This window comes from Euwallacea fornicatus, chromosome 9 (assembly GCF_040115645.1).
Source record: "Euwallacea fornicatus isolate EFF26 chromosome 9, ASM4011564v1, whole genome shotgun sequence".
In the NCBI taxonomy this organism is placed as follows: Eukaryota; Metazoa; Arthropoda; class Insecta; order Coleoptera; family Curculionidae; genus Euwallacea; species Euwallacea fornicatus.
Window position 1 is genome coordinate 4740168 of NC_089549.1, and position 20461 is coordinate 4760628.

General features: G+C 38.0%; 1 protein-coding gene and 1 long non-coding RNA gene across 5 annotated transcripts in view; both read right to left on the bottom strand.

Moving 5' to 3' along the window:
- Shab (Shaker cognate b) overlaps positions 1–20181 on the bottom strand; it is a 42571-nt gene extending 22390 nt beyond the window's left edge. Inside the window, exons 1-4 of one of the 4 annotated variants that reach the window (XM_066286072.1) lie at positions 19788–20181; positions 12961–13196; positions 1269–1632; positions 922–1209 (exon numbers count right to left, since the gene is read on the bottom strand). In XM_066286072.1, coding sequence (XP_066142169.1) covers positions 922–1209; positions 1269–1511 — 531 coding nt within the window. In that variant the 5' untranslated portion in view covers positions 1512–1632; positions 12961–13196; positions 19788–20181. Of the gene's footprint in view, positions 1–921; positions 1210–1268; positions 1633–7680; positions 7800–12960; positions 13197–19787 lie in introns of those variants that run through there. The other 3 variants (XM_066286071.1, XM_066286073.1, XM_066286075.1) reach the window with 3 other exon arrangements.
- On the bottom strand, positions 2751–7673 carry LOC136341296 (uncharacterized). Its single transcript, XR_010732485.1, has 3 exons — positions 5155–7673; positions 4806–5095; positions 2751–4184 (listed from the first exon to the last, which is right to left on the bottom strand). It is a non-coding gene; the product is annotated as an uncharacterized lncRNA (long non-coding RNA).
- Positions 20182–20461: the final 280 nt, after the last annotated feature.

Sequence of the window (20461 nt, forward strand, 5' to 3'; positions counted from 1 at the left end):
TTGAGAGATACGACAATAATTTCTGAAGCATAACAAATCTAGTAACGATTACCGGTAATCTCTCTTGTCATAATTTTGTTGACAAAAAGGTGGATGGCGCGCTTATCATCCCGTGGCATGATAAAAACCTGAATAATGAAATCTTTCTGGAACCGCTCTGCAAACAATGCAATATTTGTCCGAAATTTCGCACTTATTAATGTGTGCATGGCGTGTGATGAAGATTAATGACTGCTTAATATACACACACTTTCCAACTGCTCCATTGAATGTTTTCCTAATGTACGGCCCGTCTATAGACATAAGAGCGCCGGTTCAAATTAAGAGACTTGCACTATAGAAAATCGTTTCCTTGCCGAGAAACTGGGATATAAGTTAATCAATGGGTCGTTGTTTGCCTGCCAACAATAATGGATAGCTGGATGGATTGTTAAAGGTCTTCCAAGAAATAATTGTTTTATAGCCCACTATCGTGAGCGAATCTAGCTGAGGCTTCCATTAGATGTGAACACAGGAAGACTCCTTATATTATTCCTTTAACACCTAGTCGAACTAGATCGCGCTGACTATATTGAAATTTCATGTGCTCGACAAAATGGAAACTACCTTAACATCCCAAAGAGTAAAAACTTTTTAGCAGAAAAATTCATCAAATATCTTTCATTTCAAACATTCCCCCAAGAACCTAAAGGAAAGAACAATCCAGTCCAATGCCAGCACGGGCCCTCCTCCCAACAGCGCCTTATACGAGGCAATTTACCTACGGTCGTCTGATGAGTGCCAACACGCACGAAACCGGTAACGATCTGATCTGATATTTTGTATCCGCGAATACCACTAGAGCACTTTTCAATACGGGAGTACAGTCGCCTCTGCTGAAACGTTCAGAATTTTTCTACTTACAAGAGGCAAATCGCTTACCCCCCAATACTCCAAATCGTCACTAAAGGCCAATACGCACATCTCATCAACCAGATGCAACTTGCCAGTGCGATAGAAATTCAAGATGGACGAGAAGGACTTGGGATGTCGATCGAAAAAATATTCGTTGTCGATAAGCGAGTAATCGTCACATAACTCGCTCAACGTCTCGTGAGTGTTGCAATCGCGCAGACGCCCCAGCCGAGTGTGCGGTAGACGGTCGAGCGTGCGCCAAAGCACCTCGTGTTTAACTCCGCCTACATTCAGTACTACTCGCCTGTTGAGCGCCTAGAAGAGTGATTAATTACATGTCGGGTGGCGCGAAAGTGGACTGAAATGGTACGCACCTTTGAGCGCATGATCATAAAAGGTTCCGGCGGTAAAGAAGTCATGCTTTTGGAATACTGCCGTTGCAGGTGCAAAGGCAATGGTGGCGGGTCGAAGGAGGGTTGTGTGACCGGTTCTCCGGTCCAGTCCAATGGTGGGGATCCGGGAAGGGGGGCCGCCGCCGGCTCATCCCAACGCACGGCGGCGATGGCGGCGGGCCCCCCCTCCCCTTCGCCGCTTCCGCCGTCGCGGTCGCCCATCATCGATGGGGACAAATGCCCCAGGCTAGCCGTGCTGTAACCATGGTTCCCTGTTGCTGCTGCTACACGCTAGGTTTCGCATTCCTACCGGGTTCCTCAGGCTTTGTCGTAACACCATTTTTATCTGCAACCATAAATTATTTTCAATGTTCCACCTACATTTATCTGTTTACCAAAAGTCAATAAAAACTTTCGCAACATTCACTTTCCAGCTGTGTTCTCGCGAAGCATAAGCATGTCGCTATGTTTTTGGGAAACTGTAAGTCTTTCTTGCCCAATGCCCAATGCACGCGATTCCCGCTGTTTCCCTTAAATACCGTCCAGGGTATAGTCGTACCTGCGCATCTCTTTGACCACGTGCAGCCTGGTGTGTGTTCAACCATAAATGCCTGAGGAAGCCAATAGGCACAAAAACATGTCACCGCGTTGTCCAACATTCCCTTTTCATTTATTCTTGAATGCTTTAATTCTTTTGCAGACTTGCAGCTAACTTTTTCTAAATTTATGTTCAACCACACTAAGCTGTTCGAGTTTTTACAAATTTCTATGCATATTTTAAATTACTTTAGAGAAAAAGAGAGAAAGCGTACAAACGTAGATTTACTGCATTACATATTCAATTTTTTTTAAGTTTTAAAAAATTTAATTAACTTTTTTTTTTATTTAGTTTAATTATATTAAGTTCTTAAAATTTAATTTAATTTAATTATTCACTTGCATGTATTTCCCGACTGGAGGCATAACGAGTGTATTTGCCATGCTGAAATCCTTTTGGGGATTCCACATAATAACTACATTCGTGAGCAAATATAAGATACAACTTTATTATTCCTTTTTTCTCCTCGTAAATGTCTTACTTTGAAACTAAGAACCTCATAGAAAGAAATAGTCCCTAATTTAGCAGGCAATTGTACCTGGTGATCAAAGATTCACGGTTTTTTGGTCTTGTGCTGAAATCTTCAATATTTAGTGTTACTTCCAAAGACATATTCCGGTGAAGGACAAGGACGTATTGACTGGAGTATAAATATAACCAGCACGCATTGTGCTATAATAAGTAAATAAATAGTTTCCATAATAAGTTTGTCTATAGAAACAGTGAAAGAGACGGAGCAAATTCTGAACATCGCTACGGGTTTTTGTGCTAGCGAAAATACGGAGAATCCTAGATTAAAGTGCAAATATCTTAATCGTAGATTATCCGAATCAAACAAACAAATATTTGTTTTTGTTTTTCCTCTTTGTCCAAAACACCCTTATCTGATGGTGCTCGTCCGAATTTCGCTCCATCGTTCGAGAAAGCACCACTTTACGTCCTCGTTGTGAGAATAATTAGCCTCGTATTAACGCTAGAGCTGGAAAGTGAAACTTTCAAAACCGATTTTGTGTGTGGAGAGGCACACTACGTAAATAGTTATTTTCCTCGCCACTGCAGAAAAGTCTTCGGGAATCGGGAAGAGAAGGACAATAAAAAGACATTTTTATTTTTCATTAATGTTTTTTCATTTATATATCAATAAAGGGCTGAGAACATATAAAGGTAAAAATAAAGAACTAAGAAAACAAGGCAAAAATTATACCTACAAAATGCTCCTCAAGTAAATATACAGGGTGTTTCCTAACTACGTGTAAAAAATTTAAAGGCGTAATCCTCGACTGATTTTGAGTCAAAAATGTCTAATAAACATATGTCCGCAAATGCCTTGTTTCCAAGATACAGGGTGTTGACTGAAAGACGTTGAAATAGGTTTTAAAGGTTTCTAAAGGTTTGGTGGTATTTACTAACTTGTTTATTGTTAGTTTTTTTTGCTACTTCCACTACTATAAACAAGATAGTCAGTGTTATTTTGGTGTTTCAGTCTCTAAAGTGAAAGAATTTAGTTCTGTGTCCCAAAAATCAGATTATACCTCATTTTGAAAATTTTTGAAATGCCTAATTACACTAATCAAGAAATGGCCAATATGGTTTTTGTTTACGGCCTTGCTGATGGTAATTGTCTTTTCTAAAATTCAAACACCCAAATTGAGTCATTTTGGAAATAAAATCTCTTTTTCTTGTCACATTTCAACACCCTGTATCTTGGAAACAAGGCATTTGCGGACATCTGTTTATTAGACATTTTTGACTCAAAATCAGTCTAGAATTACGCCTTTAAATTTTTTACACGTAGTTAGGAAACACCCTGTATATAGGAAAGTGCTCTTTAAGCACGACAGTACAAGGTAGTTTTTCTACGACTTTCAGTGGGGACAGAACTTTTTCCCTCATTTGAGGGCGGGAAACTACACTTTTCCCGTCTGGTGATGAAAGTACCCTTTTCTTTATTCGTTTTCTTTGGACAACAAAGGAACAAAGTGCTACTTTTACTCCCGCTGGTCTTTGCTTTTACTGGTTGCATTCCATTAATTCAAATAGCATCCGCTTGCTTCTTTTTATAATAATTATGTGCACTTCTTTGGAGGAAAGCGCCTCTTATTTCCTCAAATGTTCATGCCCTCCGCTTTGTTTCTACTCTCGAACTATTCGTGGAAGTAAAAGCCGAGTTTTCTTCCATTGATGTGCAAATGAATATTTCCCATGCAATGATGAGGATCTTGTTGTATGCACAGAACTTAATAATTGCCGTCTCCTTGCTGAGGAATTTTCCGATACTGTAGAATTCGCAATTTGCCCCTCTGAAACAGTATCAAAATTTTTAAAGAGATAAATATTTTTTTTCGGGGGAAGAAAACGGCACTTTATCTACCTGGAAATGAGAGTACGAACCTTCCTACGGATTTTGCGAATCGGTTAAGATGTGTGAAAATTCAGTTATTATGAAAATCCAATAAGATAATTCAATAAAAATTAACATTAAACCGATAGCTGAGAACGATCTTAGAAAGAGGAGTTTATTGGGCTCGGCTAAACTTTCAAATTAAATTGCAAAACTTTGCCCTCTGATTTTATTTACCATTTCCCATAACCCGACGACCTTTAAACTTAATTCCGAAAGTTTTGCGTGTTTCCTTATCTATGCCGGCGACATACCGAAGTGCATAGTTCAAAATTTAGAGCACACAATAAACCCGTTTCCACATACACGCTACCGTATGCTTTTTGCGACATCGACTATTTCCGCAGGCACTTAAGGTAAGCTTAAACTACCTATATTGAGTAGATATTGACATTGTACTGATAGAAGGACTGCTCCGTGTTAATTCTCTAATGTGTTCAACCGTAAGATCTCGCGATATATTACAAAGAAATTTTCTAAATAAACTTTCTTTTAATTTCACCAAATAACTTGAACTTACCTGAACTAACCTAAATTAACCTGAAGTTTCTTTTTGCAAAAATATTACAGACTCCCGATCCGACGACCAGTCGGTTCGTTCAGCAACGGGAGATCCACCTTCGCGCCCCCTCACCCCGCCCCCGCAACGCCGAAGGTGACAGGGTCAACCATGGGGAGGACCACAAGAAGCTTAAGCGCCAAAAACGCTCCTGGTCCTCCTCACCCTCACTCCTGGGGCGGTCCCTAAGGATAGAGCATATGGAATGGACTGAATGTTTGACCTTTACATTTTCCATTTTTTCAACTACCCTGAAGTAACCCGAATTAACCAGAATTTTTTTTTACGAGGTTTCTAAAGTATTACTAACCTTCCGAGCTCATGGTCACTCGGTGGGGTGCTAGTGTGGGATTCACCGATGCATGCCCTTCCCCGTAAACAGGTAAGTCAGGTTTTTTTTTTTAAAGGAGGGAAAACCATAGACACCCGGACTGATGGTCGGGTTGGACCGGGTCATGAGGGATTCATCTTTGAAGGACGCCTACCCGTTAAAAAAACTCCCCTCTTCACCTTTTATCCCCGCCAGAATCGCCATTCAACATTACTTCAAGAAGGGGGGGCAAGGCTAGCCAGAGTCAAATGAGTTCCAGCGAACATGTATCTGCTTAAAGTGAAAAATAAACCGTTTCGCTGGGGCATTCACCTGAACCAACTCGTTCCGAAGACACTTCTTTCCACTTTTCTAGAAAACGGTAAAACCTAACGAACAAGAATGAGGATCTTGTAAAAGTACCCCTTTTACCCTACAGACTCCCATACACGTAGAAGCAACTTCGAGAATTGCAGACTTATTCAAATTATTCTACAACTTGTGAAGAAATAACCGCATTTTTTACTACCCCTCGGCCAATGCGCGCCCTGGTTCATATCATTACCAAAATGACTATGGGTGAATGCGTAAATCTAAGTTGGTCCGTCGATGTAATCGTGGAACACACACGTTGAAGCTTACTCTCATGGTTAATACATACAGGGTGGCTTACTTAAAATAGGCCACTTGAAATATCTCAAATGGAATTTTTTTCTTCGGAAAATCCCGAGACACATTGATTTCAATTTTAAGGGGGACATTTTTAGATCATAAATTCGTAGGTGTAGAGTCAAACCCCTAAACGGGGTGGCAACTCCTTCAAGAATCTTAAATGGCACTGGGGGGTCAAGTGGCACATTAAATCGAAGATAATTCAATTCTTTTTGCAGGTATGTTGAAATTTGTTTGTTCTGTCTTTACATATTGTAAAAAAACTGTTTTAGAACATTGGTGAAATAAATCGAAAAAAATTACCTAAACTAATAATAATAAACTTCCTAATATTACAAAAAAAAATTATGTTTATCTTCGAATTCTTAAGATAAGGAGAAGGGTTTTGTCAGCATTGAACGGGTAGTTTGATTCCGATTTTACATTGATCAGAATTATACCGGGAAAGTTGTCGATCCATCCGACGAATTCGAAGAATCATGGTTTGAATCACTGCAGAAAAAATTGGAATTGTCATGATCTATTTGAAAAACAATCAGTCAGAGAAACTGCAAGAATATTTAATGGAAAGTATCCCGGCCAGAATCTGAGTCATCCATAGGTGACGAGTATAATACCTGAATTCATGGAGACTGGATGCGTTGTTAACGAAAAAAAACATAAAAGACGAGACATCGTTACTAACAAAGCTGTACAGATTGTATCTTTGAGACATGTTAAACTGGATCATATAAAGAAAAAAAAAGTTTCTTTCAAACACCCGAGAATCTGAAGCAACTTCAGGTATTCCACGTAGTGGTAACCAGAGGATCTTGAAAAAGCACAATTTCAATCTCTATAAGATGCATCTCATTCATGAGCTCAATGGAGATGATCCAGATCGCCGTATGCAACTTTGTGAGGTGATGAGTGAAAACATTTTGATTAATCCCAAATTTTATATTCTACATGCTCTTCTGGCGAATACACGTTTTTTCTGAATGGTTTCGTCAACAGACATCATAGCAGATGTTGGAATGATGTGAGTTCTGAAATTATCGTAGTATCCAGGAAAATTTAATGTACGGGCTGAGATTTTGGGAAATCCTGTTGTTGGACCTTTTTTCTATCTGATCGGCGAATCTCACCTCAATTCGCTTCAAAATCTCATGTACCCCCATATTGTTGATATCCTTGGAAACGACGATCTGATCCCAGAGAATGATGTGTTTTTCCACAGGATGGCAGTGAGCCACACTATGCACTTCCTGTACATAACTTTTTGGATCAACATTTTCCCGAACGCTGTACTGGTAGAAGAGATTTCACTGAATGGCCCCCAAAATCGCTCGATTTAACACCACGGGACTTTTTCTTATGGGGTCATTTAAATGCTGGTACTTATAAAACGAAATCTATCTCTTTGGAAGATCGTCGCCATCGAATAGTGATAGCACGTGGTGAAATAACTGCCGAGTTACTAGAAAATGTTGGTTGAATAAAGCATTTATCATTGCATAGAAGTAAATGCGTCGCAATTTGAACATTTAATTAGATCAGACATTATTTAAAAATTTATTGTTTTCGATTATTTCACCGACGTCTTAAAACGGTTTTTTTACAGTGTTTAAAGGCGAAGCAGAAAAATGTCTGTATAAAGAGAATTCAAATACCTTTCATCTGATGTGCCACTTAAGATTCTTAAAGAGGTTGCCATCCCGTTTAAGAGGATGACTCTCCACCTACGAACTTAGGATCTGAAAATGTCCCCCTTCAAAAGTAAAATCGACGTGTCTCGGGGTTTTCCAAAGAAAAAAAATTCAATTCGAGATATTTCAGGTGACCTATTTTAAGAAGGCCACCCTGTATACGCACAATCAATAGTGGTAATCAGGAATCTCCAGAGCAGTGTCGAACTGGTCGCGAGTCAAAAACTAACACTAAGAAGGAACAAATGGACAGTTGCTTCGAAGTGGCGGACAAGACCGCGTCGTTGACCGCCAAAAAGCTGAATTGAAAATAACAAGATATTCAGTGTGATGTCATTGTATTTATGACCGTGATGACGCCACCAAGTTATTTAGATTCGACGCGAGCACGCCATGGAAAATTGCCAACCGAGCCACTGTCAAGATGCTATTTCCGAAAAATCTTTCCTATATTACCATTTGCATTCGGGTGTACACACAGTAATTGTGTTTCTAACATTTTCATTAATTTATGATTTTCTAGCATGCATACCAGATTATTTTATTAATAGCCATGCGACATGGTGAAGGCGATATTCGGAGGTCATCGATATGATTCACCGCCTTTCTCACACATCCAATTTCACCAAGACACCATAACGTCGTCGGTTTAAGTAAATACAAATATAATATAATAACATAATTAAAATTAAAAACAAATTTGTATAATTAAAGTAAAAAGCTCCGACTAAAATGTAGAAATCTGTCGATAAAATGGTCTACACGACGTCCGTTTCTGGGGCTCAACCTAGAGGATCTTGGGAGACGCGAGGGCGATTAAGTTGGGGCAAAGTTGCGCTGTTTGAGGATCCAGAACATGCCTTTTCAAAATTTTAAAAATCCCCACGACTTTCGAAATTATTAGAAAAAAACTTTATTTTCGAAGAACTCTTTCGTTTTGTTCCTCAGCTTATTTAGCACGAAAATTCAAACCATCGATATGTGATCAGTGCAACTTTCCCCCTCCCGAAACTTGGTCGCATTTGAAATCTGACATTTCGATTTCTAGCAAGCATCATCAAGCATTTCTGATGCCGTTTTGGATATTCGCAATTTCTGAATTTAGTTTTTTTCGTGATCATAATGTTGTACCGCATGTTGAGGTGAATTAAATCAGGCCTTTCGTAGCTCCCGACCAGCAAATATCCAATATAGATAGATCTGATGCACGCACTGGTCAACGTGCGACTCCATGCAAAAATCCTGTTTTCGCAAACAATCGCTTGGAAATGACATTTTTTTCTGGTTAATTTCTGACGATTTGGGGTTGTAGTTTGGTGCAAATATTAAAAATTATGTGAAAATTTTTTTGCTGTTTTGGAGTACTTTTGATAATGGCACATGCCCGGGACGTTGGTTAGTTCGGATTCGCTTACGCCGAATTTGAAGCTTTTCCGGAGATTTATTGAGGACATCAGTCGTTTGGAAGTTCACACAACATGAATGCAAAGTTGAATAAATTGCAGAGGCATTTTTGTTACAATTGTATAATGCCAAGGATTATGAGGGATTATTTTTAGAAATTTTTGGGAGTGTCAGATATCAGTGGATGTGTTTAGAATACGAATTAGCCGTTTTCCGTCGATTAATTTAGGGAAATTTGAATCGATCAATCAAGCGACCAATGCAAAAACTTGAACGTGACCAAAAGGCATCGTAATGGGGGCGAATCCCCCGTTTCCCCATCGCCCCCGCCAGGTGTTTCAGGAAGACTTCGCTTCGTCCAAAGAAAATGGGAAAACGAAAAAGAAAGTTTTTTGATATGGTGTAAAGTGTGACAAAAAGTTGTCACATAAAAAGGATCTCGGCGCGAGACAGATGTACGTTCCATTGCCGTTTACGAGAAATGTTAACCATAAGTTTATCGAAAACTTATTGAAAAGTTGCATTTTTCAAAACAACTTCAAGGGGCTCGTTAACCAGAAATAAACCGATCCATCACATTTACATCACGTTGCGAAACTTTTCATTTTAAACAGGCAATCCATATGCAAGATAACTGCAAAGATGCCTATACAAACTGAATTAAACAGGCTAAAATAAGCAAATAGGAAGCGAATTTTATTCGCCCCTTAGAGGATCGTTTGTTTGGAACCTCAAGCAAAATCTATTCCATTCAGCTATTGTCCCCGTTGGAAATTTATATCGCAACCGCCGCTGTTCCTTGAAATTCGACCTTTTGTTCTTATACTTCCTAGTAATTAACTACTGTTTGGGTTTTAGTTGCAGAAACTCTTTTATTGCTAGTTCCATGACTAATTTATGGATTTTCTGCTGCTAGCTAACATTCCCGAATTTATTGCGGATTAGAACCTCTAGGGCATGAACTTCTGCCCGTTCAAGTTTTATAACGACCTCAATGCTTCAGAAACTTTTCATCTGTGGGTCAAGTTCAATATTTTTTGAAACATTTTTTTAGTGGGTTTTCGAAGAGGAACGAGAAACGTCTTGAACAACCAGTTATGAGAATTGAACAGGTGGCAGATCGAGACCTGGCAGTTCTGTAAGATGGCGCCCCGAACCGAGCCGAAACACCGAGAGCGGACCAAACGACGAATTGAGAAAATATTAATTGAATAATAATAATTAGCAGCCAAAGAAGTAGAAAAAAGATAAATAGAAAGTGAAAAAAACTAACCCGAACCAAAATAAAACCAGAAGTTTTGCTGTTGCATCGTCTAGGGGGGTCAACTACTTACTTACTCTCCGCCTATTGCTTTGAGCCCCATCTGGGTATCGCGGTATTTATTGGGAAAAATGACTGAGACTTCAATGCGCTGTATCATGGAGACATGTGCGTCGCAAGGAGCCCATAGAAATATTTTAGAGCTGAATCAGTTGAAATTTCTAAATTTCCACGATAAAAGGTGCAACGGGTAGATTTATATGTTGTTTGCATGTCATTCAAAATCGTGTATACAAGATCTATTGGCAAGGAAATTCAATGTACTAAATATATATTATATTAAACCTTTGGATGAAACGATCGTTAATTGTTAATGCAGAAAACCTGGCAGCTTTTCTCATTCCAATAAAAATAAAACGATTAGCGCACGTGAGCAATGCCGCGCCCGAAGAGTGATTTAGAGGACTCTCATATCTCCCTGAAAATGATCTGGCTTAATGAAGGAGAAATTTGGATAAAACACTGAAAAATACCCTTTCCGACAGGTAACAACATTCCTGTGGCATTAAAGATCTATGTAAATTTAGATCGTCACTATCGCATCAAACTGTTAAGAAATGAAATTGGCTTTCATTCAAAATCCTATGGGCAGCTACGAAAACTCATTTTTAGAGAAACTTTGTACTGTAAGAGCGAAAATAATATTGTTGTAAATGAGCATTTGCAAAGGAATTTCTGCTATGCAAGGTCACCCACCACCTGCCGACCTTCTTCACTGGGACTTATAAAAAGCCTTTCCGTAACATTGACCTTTTCAAGCATATTTCGGAACACTTGTTGTGGTTAGGAAATATTGCCTGACTATATCCTCGACGTTTGGATCGATTTCTGCATGAGTTTTCTTGTATAATATACATACCCAAACTGTGCTTGGTCAATTATTATCCAGGGAACCGTTTTATTCTTATTATAACTTTTTATCTGGCTTTTTATCATAATTACCTTTTAATTTTTCATTTTAATGACTTTTCAGATTACGAATCATGCCAGGGATGTAAATTACGAGGGATAATTATTGCATCGTGTTATGGTTATTGGGAGCAAAAATTCTAAATATTGAATTAATCCGGAAAAATTGGTTTAAGTGCTCATTTGGGTGTACAAAGTTTCCGTTCAAGTCGTTTCGGTGTCGAAAAGGCAATAAGTGGAGGTAGGGTTGGTTTGGTATGTGACTTTACTAAGCTAAAACGCTTAGCAACTAGGTTCGGCTGTGACGAAAATAAAAATGTCCACTGGCAAGTAACAGAATTCTATCTTGGTGGTTCATTCACGTGTAAGTTCTGCAAGGCTATCAGCAGAATTCTATACAGGGTGTAACATGTCATCGCGGACATATTTCAGGGGGCGATAGTGGTCTCAAAAATAACAAAAAAACTGTTGATAGACCTATGGTCAAGAACGCACTATTTTCGATGGTAGTTTCACATTTTTTCTTATATTTAGCCGTTTTCTTACGTGCACCTTCAGTTAAATTTTTGACATTTCGTAGCCTTATTTTCTTTAAGACTCTGTAGAGCAAAATGCCAAAATCGTCAGTAGCCATATACAGGATATCTACTAAATGGTGGCATTAATTTTAAGGGGGTGATTCCTCGTCATATTTTATTTAAAAAAGTCCTAATAAACGTACGTATTATCTCGATTCGTTTCCGTGATACAGGGTGTCAATGTTTTGTTTTTTTTTTTGGTTCCTCATGAATATTTTCGGACATAAGGGCAATATCTCGTTTAGGGGTTTTTCGAGACGAGAAATCCAAATATGATATCGGTTTTACCGCATATGTAGGGGGCTATTATTAAATGTTTATTAATAAATTGATGTTTTGATGAAACGATGTGCAAACAATTTTTTTTCAATCGTGGATAACTCGAAGATCATTGCTATGAGAGTTTTCGAATAAGTATACCTTTTTTGTTTAGAATTGACGAGAAAACAAGAGGTAATTAGAAGTGCAAATACAGGATTCTAAAAACATTTGGGCAAATTTAACATAAGAACATTACTACAAGTGGTTCCCCTTACATATTGTGGTAAAACCGATATCATATTCAATTTTCTCGTCTCGGAAAACCCCTGAATACTGAATTTCATCGAGATGTTGCTTTCACATCCGAAATATTTAAGAAAAACCGAAAAAAATTAAAACTTTGACACCCTGTATCACGAAAACAAAGCAATTAGTGAACACCCTGTGCAGCGTGTAAGGTTTTTTTTGGATAATCTATTTTATGCTCTGCGTTATATCAAAATTCTGATACCAAATTAACACTCCTGCGATTCTTTAGCTTTCTGATCGCTTACAGTATTTTCGTATCCTTCACCCTTTTTGTAGAGTTTGCGTAAATATTTGTCCCCGCAAATTAATAATGGAAAGAAACTGTGGAAAAAATAATCATGCGGCTCAGTTATTAAGTATCTGAAGCAAATCGTAGCATTTCACTAAATTTCTTAAAATGAAAATAAACGTAAACGAAAATAAAATTATAAAAACTGTTAAAAATTTCTTGCAAATAACGAGAAAAAAAGTGAAACTCTGCCACCTTGCATGTCGAAAATGGTGCGTTTTTGACTTTGGGCCTATTAGCATTTTTTTGTTATTTCGCAGAGTACTATCGCCCTCTGAGCTATCTCTATGGTAATGGGTCACCCCGTATAGATGGTTGATTTACATGTGACTCTTACTGGTAATAAACGGAATTCAATATTGGGGTTCGACTTACTTGTAACTTCTGTTGCAACGCTCCTCCCAACTCATCTGGCCTTATACTGGGTACAGGCGTGGTTATTCCGGTACGTTCACCCAGTAAAATACTTGGGGTTTTCGGCTTAGATCCCTACTGGGATTGTGTTAGCATAACTCCAAGGGGAGAAGAGACATGTTCACCATTTCTCTAATTAAGATTCTTCAATGCCCATTCCCCAATTTTCTTTTACAACTTGACTTCTCTGGCACAACCTGGTCATAAATTACAAAAGGTCTGAGTAACTGCCAAATCTTTGTTTACTTGTAATATTCACGATATTTTCGTCAGGCACATGCTTCTTGCTTTTAGAGCTCGACTTATCGTCGTCCCTTTACTGTGAAACTTCAATTTAATCCATCAATATCGCTCGGCTGGTGTATACATATAGATTGCGGTAATAAAGGAAAAAGCAAAATTTCTCCAAAGCACGAAGATCCAAAGAAAAACACTCCTCACTTGGGTATTAAGTAATTTTAAACTTAATTGAAAACTGAACTTCGGCCTTTCGGGAAAATAGTCTATTTTGAGGCTTGAAACTGAAATTTCTGTTTATCTTGATTAACACGTAGTCCAGGGTAATAAGGGGTATTTAATGGCGGTCTCGCGAAATTGCAGAAAATTCGTTGAAACGTTGTGAAAACTTCTAAAACACGACAACCAGAAATATAAATGATGTTGCTTCAAACTGAGGAAATACGAGATGACAAGTTTGAGGAAAACACGTGTTCCTATAGCCAAATGGCCAGCTGAATATACATAACGTTATTAGTTCGAAGTGGGAAATAACGTCACCTTTTGTGCTACGTTGTAATTGAATTCTTAAAATAGGGATCAGGTTTGCCATAAATATTGATATTTATTCATAAAGGTACTAGCTAATAAAATTTTGTTTAAGGTTTCGTTTATTTTTATCCAATATGTCTTGACCTACTGCCGCGTGGTGATTCACACGTGCTCGCGTGTATTTTGGTGTGTCTCAAATGAAAATGTGACCAACAGACCCAAGATTTTCCCCAACCTTCGCGGACGAAGTCGACTCGCCCAAAATTGAAGTCCGCAAAAATCATCGTTCAAGGCAGCTTTAGGTCGCAGATTTGATGAGTGTCGATAGCGCCCATGGAGCCACTCAATCAAAATCAGTAAATTAATATTCGCCGAAAGCAGGCAGTGACCATTCAATTGAAAGCGTTAATCGTTGGTTTTCAAAAAATGGTGGAATTCAAACACGTCGGTGCTAGTGAAATTCGGCGAAAAACCCCCCATAATTAGCCCGAAAGGTTATTTACATGAAACAATGTAAATGTGAGTCAAGTTAGATTCTTCGTATCGATTTTTGTCCTCTAACTACGGCTGCAGTGCAAAAAAACTACTTTAAATAGTAAAAAAAGGGAATAAATCGTGTGTCTCAGACATATAGAACATATTTAAAACAAGTTTAAATGTGGAAATTGGGAAAACACGGGTTTCCAATCTAAAGATTAAATGAAATGTTTTTAAACACTGTTTTATTGACATCAAACTGTAAATAAATCTATTTCCAATTGTTTCGTTTCAGTATCTAATAATAAACATTCCAGCAGTTTTAGTGAGTATTCGTTCATTTAGAGTCGGTATTTATTATTCCTAGAAGGATTTGATTGTCACGTTTTCTGACCGTTTAAATAGGGCAATAAACGATTAAATAAACATGATTTTACCGGTGTTTGTCGCAGAAACTTCAGAGCACCGAGACCTAAAATTCAGGCGACCACTTGAGAGTTGACCGATGCCGGTTGAATATCTCAGAAATGATCAAACGCAGGTGCATGAAATGTTACATTTTTCTGACATTCCGAATCTGAAACTTGTTGACCGTCCTAAAAAGTGTCGAACGCAGTTTGTTCGGTCAATTTAGGTATTCTCAAAAATTCCAAATTGATGCCACTGGCGTATCTTCAAAAAATAACGCGACAGTGCGAGCAGCTTTACTCTAATTTTTTGCATTTTTATGAGAATCTATATTCGATGACATCCATAATTGTGTTAAATTAGAAATTTACCTAAAACCTGAAATATGAATAACAAAGAGCAGTTCTGACGGTGCTCAATTGAAAAAATACAAGACATAAAAGTTCTGAAAATTTTATCTTTAAAGGACTCTCTAGTCGCCCCGTATACCCAGTGTCCCAAGTAAGGTTAATTCCACGAAGATTGTGGAAACAATCAGAGGCACAAGGTGACTCGAATTAGAAAAAAGATACGCATTTTTGTGCCCGTTCAGAATAGATTGTAAATTTAAAAATACGCACAGGGGCTGACAAAATATGGTCAAAAAATTGTAAACTGCCATATTTGAAAATTATAAATTATGAGTAAACTCTTTGAGCAAATTCCACGAAATTTAACAGTTCTCTATTACCAACAACTGCCAATCGAATGGCGTGTACGATATTTTTTCAGGCCTTTTAGATTTCGAGCAACAATATCTAATTTTGTTATTTTATACGGCCGCCACATTCGATTTTGTTTTTGAACTTAGAAAGTTGAAATTTGGAGGAAAGCTATGAGAATAGAGTCGATTGATTGACATTAATGACGTTTATCTAGCACTTCCGGTTTAACCGGAAATTACATAAACTTTCTATTTTTAAATTTAATGCCCTATAAATTTTTACTTTTTTGAAATCTAGAGGGAATTTTTAGTCCAAAAATGATCATTTTAAAAAAATGATATTTTGTTAGTATTTGGAGAATGTCAACGGCCTTCCCATGCTGAGTAACTTTATGCAGAAAGCTTTCCACTTAGAAATCATCCAGGCCACCACTATTTTCAAAAATTAGTGAATAAACTGAAAACAGGAAATGCTAATAAAAACGAAAAAAAAAGACAATTTCTACAAATAGAAATATTTTATTCTTTTGTTTTGTTATTTTAATTTTTTTCTAAATTGAAATTTTTTTAAAGAATTGACGGTTAACTTCTAAAATGAGCATACGTCGTGTTTGTAGAAATCGCAATAAGCCACCATATTGCCAATTGAAAAACGGAAGATAAATGGTAAAATTTTTTTTTTCGGTATTTAAATTGCTTTAAAAAAAAGCATAAATGACAAATTAACATTTTTACCCATAATTCTAACCTAAAATTGTGCCTAAAACGTATGTCTCAGTGGCGTAGCTTCACATGAAAACACTACAAAAAAATATATTGTTTTAAATGACATATTTTTTTATTAAAAATAACGTCTAGAGTCTAAAAAAGGAACAATTTTTTGGGCATTACATTGAAAAATCGAAAGTTGAGGTCATTTCCTGTCAAATTGGAAGTGCTAGATAAATGTAATTAATAGCAATCAATCGGCTCTATCGTCATATAGCTTCCCTTAATTTCAACATTCTAAGTTTAAAAACCAAAAAGTTATAAGGGCGAGCCATCTTCTTAAATCCTTCGGTATACATATATAAATATATATAACAAAAAATGTAATTTTTTCTGAAAATTAAATGTAAGGTAAAAGAACATTTTCAGAAAAAATAACAGGTTTTTGTTTTTTTAATTTAATTATCAGTATTGTCTTCTCTAGCGTTAATACAAGAAAGAATTCGACGGGACACGCTCAGTATTAAATTATTAATAGTTCCTAGGAAAGCCTTTCTCTGTTTTTCTAAAACCGCTTGTATTAATTGTTCGGTGTGGTCAAGGTTATTTTAACATGCTCTAATCCTTCTTTTAATCTTATCCCACAAGTGCTCAATTGGATTAAGTTCTGGCGAACAAGAAGGCCAATCTAAAACCGTCACATCTTCCATTTGTAAAAGTTTTACTAGCTCCGCTAGTAGTACGCGGAGGTGCATCATTGTACATGAATAAGAGAGAATCATCAAAAGCACCTCTCCCGAGCCTTACTACGAGTTGCAGCCCTAGATCCACATACCTTGGACCTGTTAGCGTTTGTCTAATGGAAGTTAAAGGAGTTTTTGCGCCACTGACAATGCCACCCCAAAACATTACAGTTCCTCCTTTGCACTAGGAAACAAATAGCCTGTCTGCCGCGACTTCTTAAAACACGAATTCGCCAGTGGTCTGATTGTAGGCCAACTCTGGTTTCATCTGAAAACGAGACATTTCGCCAGTATTCAACTGTCCAGTTTCGGTGGTCCAAATACCAATTTAAACGGTCAACTTTATTTTGCACTGATAGGGCTGGAACCTCTAGCTATTTTCTGCTGAAAAGGCCTCGAGCTCGAAGTGATTTCCTGATAGTTTCGACCGAAATGGTAACACCTGTAGCTGGCAAAAGTCGCTTTTGAAGCACGGGGTGCGATATTGTGGGACTTCTTCTCGTTGTTCATGCTAAAAAGCGGTCCTGACCTTCGGTGGTGACTTTTCTACGACTTATCCTAGGTCTATTTTTTAGGGTTCCCAACTCCAGAAATCTTGAATAAGTTTTTAAAACAACCCCTCGTGCAAACCCCATCGTTCGTGCCGTTTCCTTTGGGGCATGCCCCGTTTCAAAAAAGCAATAATTCTCCCCCTCTGAACGTCGGATAATCCCGCGTAAGGAATTTTTAATAAAATTTGCGGAAGGAGAAAACTTATGACTTTGCCGAGACTGCATCGGAGCACTAAAATCAACCTTACAGGAACAAACCTGATCATGTTTTTATGAATTCAACTGTTTTTAGTGGTAAACACATTCGATTTTTATTCGCTCGTTAGGTTTTTATAAAATGAAAATTTTTCCCATAAATACTTGTTGATTGCATGTGGACTTGGTCGTGTGTATTTTAATTTTAGATCATATTCTGAACGGGCACAAAAAGGCGCATCTTTTTTTAAATTTGAGTTGTATCTCTTATCGTTTTCGTATTCCCCGCGGAACTCGCTTTATTTGGGACACCCGTATGGTGCCATAAACAGTTAAATATTCATCCATTGGAATGAAAAGAAAAGCAATGAAGGACGACGATAAAAAAATCTCTTAGACTTTCAATCATCGGTGGCAGATAAATTCATTTGGTACCTACTACCGATGTAGGTACGTTCATGGATCACCGCCTATGGCGCGGTTTTTTAAACACGCATTATAACATTGTAAAATCAATTACCCACGTTCCGGGTTCATTAGCGTGAGTGGCTCTGCGCCACTGACTATTCCCACTTCGGTGAAATTAAATTGAAATTATTTTCGTTGCAAAGCAACATATATATGAGAGGGAGAACAGGATGATCGAAACTCCTGAAGGAAATCAAGACGTAATGAAAAAAAACCCATAATATCCGCTCGGATACGTAGATCTACAGAACCGCAAATCATCGGACTAGGAAGTTAATAAAATTATACGATACCATAATAAAACGAATGTGTGATAAATGGTGAATGATGGCCCTCAGTCTGCCTACTTGACGTGTGTGACCCAATTTATTGTTTCTCAGTGGACGTAAACTCTTATTATTACATTCACATACAAGCTTGTAATTGGTTTTGGCCCACTACTGCGATATTAATCTCGGGATAGTCATTTTAATGCCCTTCGTGCCACTTAATTTTGCGAAATTTATTTAGTTAGCTCGCGGAACAAAAGAAAAATTAACGTTTCATTCATCATGTTTCTATAATGTATCACACTATAGAAATCTGTCATTGCAATAAGCGCGAATCGGTCCATAAATCAGTTAATAGGGCTTATTTGCCTTCGTCCTCTCCCCCAATATTTCCTCGTATTGTGCACTGTGTCCAATATAATGAGGGTCAATATGGGGAGCTCTTGAACGGTACTAGAGGAAAACTTGGTTGAATGGGGGAAAAATTGCGAATTCCAGGGGTATAATCGCTTCACGGTGTAGACAGACCTACAACTTTTTTTTTGTTATTTCGAAAAAATGGAATTTCTGAATTTTCTGTTTTTTTTTTCGTGATTTGCAGTAAACATTAAATCAGAACGTCAACCACTTCCATTGCACTTCCTAGCAAGCTTCATGTTTGTTTCAATTCTCGCCAACTTTTTTCCTAGGCACGCACCTGGTTAGTTTTTTTGGATTTTCCCACTTTTTAATGTGCTTTACTAGGGATGCGCAACTATCTAATTTATAGTGAGAGGAGGTGCATTTGACATGCAGGCAACATTTTTCACCAGAGTTCTAAGAGAATTTGCTCATCCTGCACGATACCTTCCTTAAACCAAGAAAAATGGTACAATTTTCTGACTGACTCGCGTTTTGACTAATCGCTGCTCAAAGTGCCTACAGGGTGATGAAATGCGATTGTGCGGAATTTCTGGAAAATTATAACTTTCTCTCAAAAATCTCGAAACATTCTTTTAAAACACAGAGAGAAGGTCCGTCTTCAAAGCAAAGGCGTCGCAGACACACTTGTAAGATTGCGCATTGTTTTTGTTGTCCACTCTGTATTTTAGAATTGTCAATTTTAGCGGTTGAAATAAACCGTGAGTGATACGCATAAAAACGTCTCAGACAAAACGTGGTAGTCAACCGTTTGCAATAAAAAAATTAGAAGCAAGTGGGTAGGTACCTTTTTTTTATTGAAGTCAAAGCTAAAAATAAAGACCTTCGAATTGGGAGGGATGACAAAAATAAATACTTGTTTATGTTTGCTCAAATGAAGCAGTTATGGATTATTTTCATAAACTCCAGGTTTCGTGCAAAAACAATTTTTCTCATGAACAAAAGGCCTTGAACGGTCTTTCGTGTAACGCGACGTGCTTTTGATTCCCATTGTTCGGTCAGCTACACCCTTTCTTATGACCAAACGCGACAACAAATCGTAAGGAACAATTGCCAGAACCACCCCTAAATTACTGACCTGATGTAAACTACCGTTGTGTTCTGGATAAATAATTCGCAACGGGATTGATGTGTCCATAGAGCAAAATCAATGAGGTTTAATCCGGTCTAGGTGCGTCCATAACAGACACTTGTTTGGATCACAATCGAGATGAAATGGGCGAATTAATTCCCACTGAAAACTTCTAGAAAACGTAAAGTGCACAGTCGGAAAGTGTGTTTCGCGGATCGATGAGAGGCGCGATTTGAACGTGGTCGTCAGTTGGGGGGACGTCGAGCGTCGGGACGTCGTTGTCGCACACTGTGGGTTTGTGGAATTGTGGATGTAGGTCACCATCGCGGCGCTCGCCGTTGGGGGTAGCGACATCTTCAGGATCGGGGATGGTTCCCTCCTATTTTTGCGCCATCGAATCGAAATCGAGCATACGTTCAAATTCCAATAGCCGATAAATCGACTATTCACTTAGTTTTATAAGTTAATGAGCTGAGCTACACTATGCAGGTTCTTCTAGGAAGCTGGAATATTGGTATAAAAAATCTGGATAGCAGAGACTTTACTAGTAAGAGATTTAAAAAGTTTCTAAGGTCACGTTTTGTCAATGGAAAGGATCAGCAGTGCAGACTGCCGTGCCAGGGGGCCCATTTACCTCTAGGACCCGCAGATCTAAACCTGCCCCCCTTCATTTGAAAAAA